At 30.9% G+C, this 3452-nt stretch overlaps 1 protein-coding gene across 1 annotated transcript; it reads right to left on the bottom strand.

The window, feature by feature from the left end:
• Positions 1 to 240: 240 nt before the first annotated feature.
• LOC118033660 (pectinesterase 3) lies at positions 241 to 1218 on the bottom strand. Its single transcript, XM_035038731.2, has one exon. It carries the CDS (start codon positions 1093 to 1095, stop codon positions 373 to 375), a length of 723 nt encoding a protein of 240 aa, XP_034894622.1. The 5' UTR covers positions 1096 to 1218; the 3' UTR covers positions 241 to 372.
• Between the last annotated feature and the right edge of the window lie 2234 nt (positions 1219 to 3452).

Genomic DNA, 3452 nt, shown 5'->3' with positions numbered 1-3452 from the left:
GATTAAATTGCCTTTCTCTAGCAATAGCAGTGATTCAAGTATATATGCTATAAAGGAAGTAGGAGCAGAGAAGTGTACAGATTTTGTTTGAACAACAAATTAGCTTGCCAGTCATTACATGTGTGATGTCTACCTCCCATTCACACAGCATATGATGAACTTTTTAACTAATCACTAGTCTCTGAGTTGTTAAACGTTTCTTCTTGTCATGAACATTGAATTTGGATGACCCGAGCAGAGTTATCAGATCACAAAAATATTTTGCATTTATTGATCATTTATTTACACACACATATCATCTTTCAATTACATATTTCAAACGGCAGATTTAGCATCAAACAAAAATGAGAACCTGCAGAAGAACAAAAAATGTCAATGCATTTTTTGATCAAATTTTTCAAGAAGAGCTTGCATCTTGGCAATGATAGCCAAGCTAATACTCAAGAACTCCTTAGACCTCTCTATCTTGGCCTTGATCTCATCAAGAAACTTCGATCCCATCTCCTCCAAACCGTCTATGCAAGTATCTTGATCTGTCATGGCAGCACTGATCCATGTCTGGATGTCGTTGACCTTTTCCAAATTCAACATCTTCTCTCCAGGTCCAACCTCCATCGCCGACAAAGAATCGTTGAGTTTACTCAGGGAATCATCAAACTGACTCACACAATCTTTCAAAGCAGCCTGAGAGTTAACATCATTGAAACTACTCAATAAAGAAGAGAGGTTCTTGAGTTCTGCAATGGAGACTTGGAGAGAGAGCTTGAAGATGACTTCTGGGTCAGGTTTAGTTGAGATGTTAAGAGAGGATATGCTTGTGAAGCAGGAGGATGGATACAGAGTCACGTCACAGACCGTTTTGATCGACTCAGCTGGGTTTGATGAGGAGAGATACGGGGATTCATCTGGCTCACTATTTGACTCATGGATCAATGATGCAAGCGCTATACCGATGATTAGAGTCAAAAGGAGGATGGATGCAACGCTGAGGATGAGGATTCGGCGTTTTGAAGCACTTTGTTGTTGGTGAGGGCTTTGATCTTCAAGGTGCGGATTCACTTTTCCATAGCCTCCGAACAATTTAATGGATTCCATGAAAACTTAGGTTTTTGGTTTTGGAAATTGGCAAGAGGTTTGAGATTGTCGATGTTTTTGTTTTTACTGTCTGGGGGTTCGGAAAGGGAAATGGTTAAATAGTTGTCCAATACGATACCTGTGTACGCCGACCAAGTCTAAGCCATCTCCTTTACTCCTATCTCTCTAAAATCTCAATCTATCCCTTACAAATATCTAATTATCAATTGAGTCCCAAGTCTTTTCTGTCTTTATCAATTTTATCCCAAACGTAATGGATAGATCAATAGCTACAGTAGCAGCTAAGAAAGATGCCTTTCGAACGTGGTAAATGTTGCTTTTAAGTGATTTTTACTTATAAATTTATTAAAATAATATATATTTTTAATTTTTAATTTTTAACATTAACCCATCAAAAAAATTTAAAATATATAAAAAATTATTTTTTAAAAAACACCATTTAAAATGCAATGGTTAACCAATTGACCCGAAATGAATGGTTAAGCTTTTTTATTAAAAAAATAATTATGGTTTGGCTATGATTATTGTTAAAATTAAATGACTGGTTTTGGTTATAATTATGCTTATAATTTTTATGACCACTGAAATCAAAATAATAAATAATATTTTTTTTATTATTAATGACATAATGTTATTAACAATGTGATTATTTGAATTTATTAAATTTATTTGTTACCTTAGACTTACTTTAAAAGTAAAATGGACGGTTAATGGATAGTCGAAAGTTGATGATTAATGTTAAGGTTGTGGTTATATTTAAAGTTGTAATCATGGCTAACCATGGTCATTCCTAATTAAAAGTGTCAAAATAGAATAATATTAACATCAAATCATAATAATTTTTCTTTTATATAATTTAGTGAAGCAGAGAAAACAAGAAGAAATTCACTATGATTTGATATTAAAATTATCTCTTAAAATATATCGAGGTTTATTTCGATGTTTTAGATGAAAACATTTAATGAACAGTAGGGTGAATATGTAATTATAACTATATTGAGAGGTTATATATTGTCTATCCCATGCACTTTAAAAAAAAAGATAAAATTAAAAAATATTAGGATAATGCACTAGGAGTAAATGTGAGCTCCTTTCTTCTTCTTTTTTAACTCCCCTTTTCTTTACAGGACCAGGCGTGCTGGCTCCGTAGCCCACGGGTCCTGGATCGAAACCTAGGCTTTAATACTAGCAGCGCGGAGATCAACTACAATTTATTATTATTATTATTTGTTTCACGTTGAAATTCAACTCTTTTTTTTTAATTTAAATTTTTATTTTAAAATAAATATTTTAATATTAAAATAAAATTTCAAAAATAAAAAACAGGTTACGGCGTCCCTGGTTTGCAAAATATTTTACATTGCATCCACCGGGTTGTTGGCATCACGGCAGACCTTCATTGCAGTTTATTTACACGTCAAATTTATATTCCCTGGCACCGTCCTCATCTTTAATAAATACATTAATCTTTTCTGCACCTCTCATTTAGCTGCCACAGCAGTTCAAGGGTAAGGGTATATACGACAATCACAAGCAAGCTCTTCTCTTTTAATTCTTCTAAATAGTTAGTAATTATATTACAGTCAACGCTAAATAAAGAGTAAGATTAAATTTTTTATATAAATATTGTTAACATATTTTATAAAAAAAATAATTATTATTAACTCAAAATATAATATATTTTAGATGATATTTTTTTTTAAAAAAATATCAATACAATAACATATTGCATGATATATTTTTTTCAAATATTAAAACAACAATATATTAAATTTATCAGAAGCTAACTTGTTAGATCTGCAACCGTGGATTATGATATCGTGATAACTCTATAAAAAATAAATCAAAATAAATTATGAATGTCAAAATCTAACTAACTCAGTGTTGAATGATGTAATTAAAAAAAACTACCTATATCAACCCGGGTTAACTTTCCAAACTCGTAATCCGAAGTAATTTAGATCAGGATAATCCCATAAAAATTAAATTAAAGAAAAATTAGGAACCTCAATCTCCAATCATATTGATCGAAATCTTTTTAAAATATTGATACGGTGATATATTGGATTGTATTTTGTTTTTCAAATACTAAGACAATAATATATTGAATCGACTCGATTAACCTATCAAATATACAACTCGAGTTAAAAGTTACATCAAAAAGTTATGGTTATTTTTACATAATATTGTTTGGACAATTTCATAACTCCTAAAATCTAGAAAATCTTGCCAATTAAGAAAGTAATGCAATAAAAATAATTATACTGAGAATAATGAAGAAAGTTCCCTTACCATACGTATATAGAGCTTATGCAGTAACAACAACCTATGATTCTAAAGGTCATGTATATTAATTC

Source organism: Populus alba, chromosome 1, assembly GCF_005239225.2.
Source record: "Populus alba chromosome 1, ASM523922v2, whole genome shotgun sequence".
In the NCBI taxonomy this organism is placed as follows: Eukaryota; Viridiplantae; Streptophyta; class Magnoliopsida; order Malpighiales; family Salicaceae; genus Populus; species Populus alba.
Note: the sequence above shows the minus strand (reverse complement) of the source record. Positions and strands in the feature narration are given on the sequence as shown.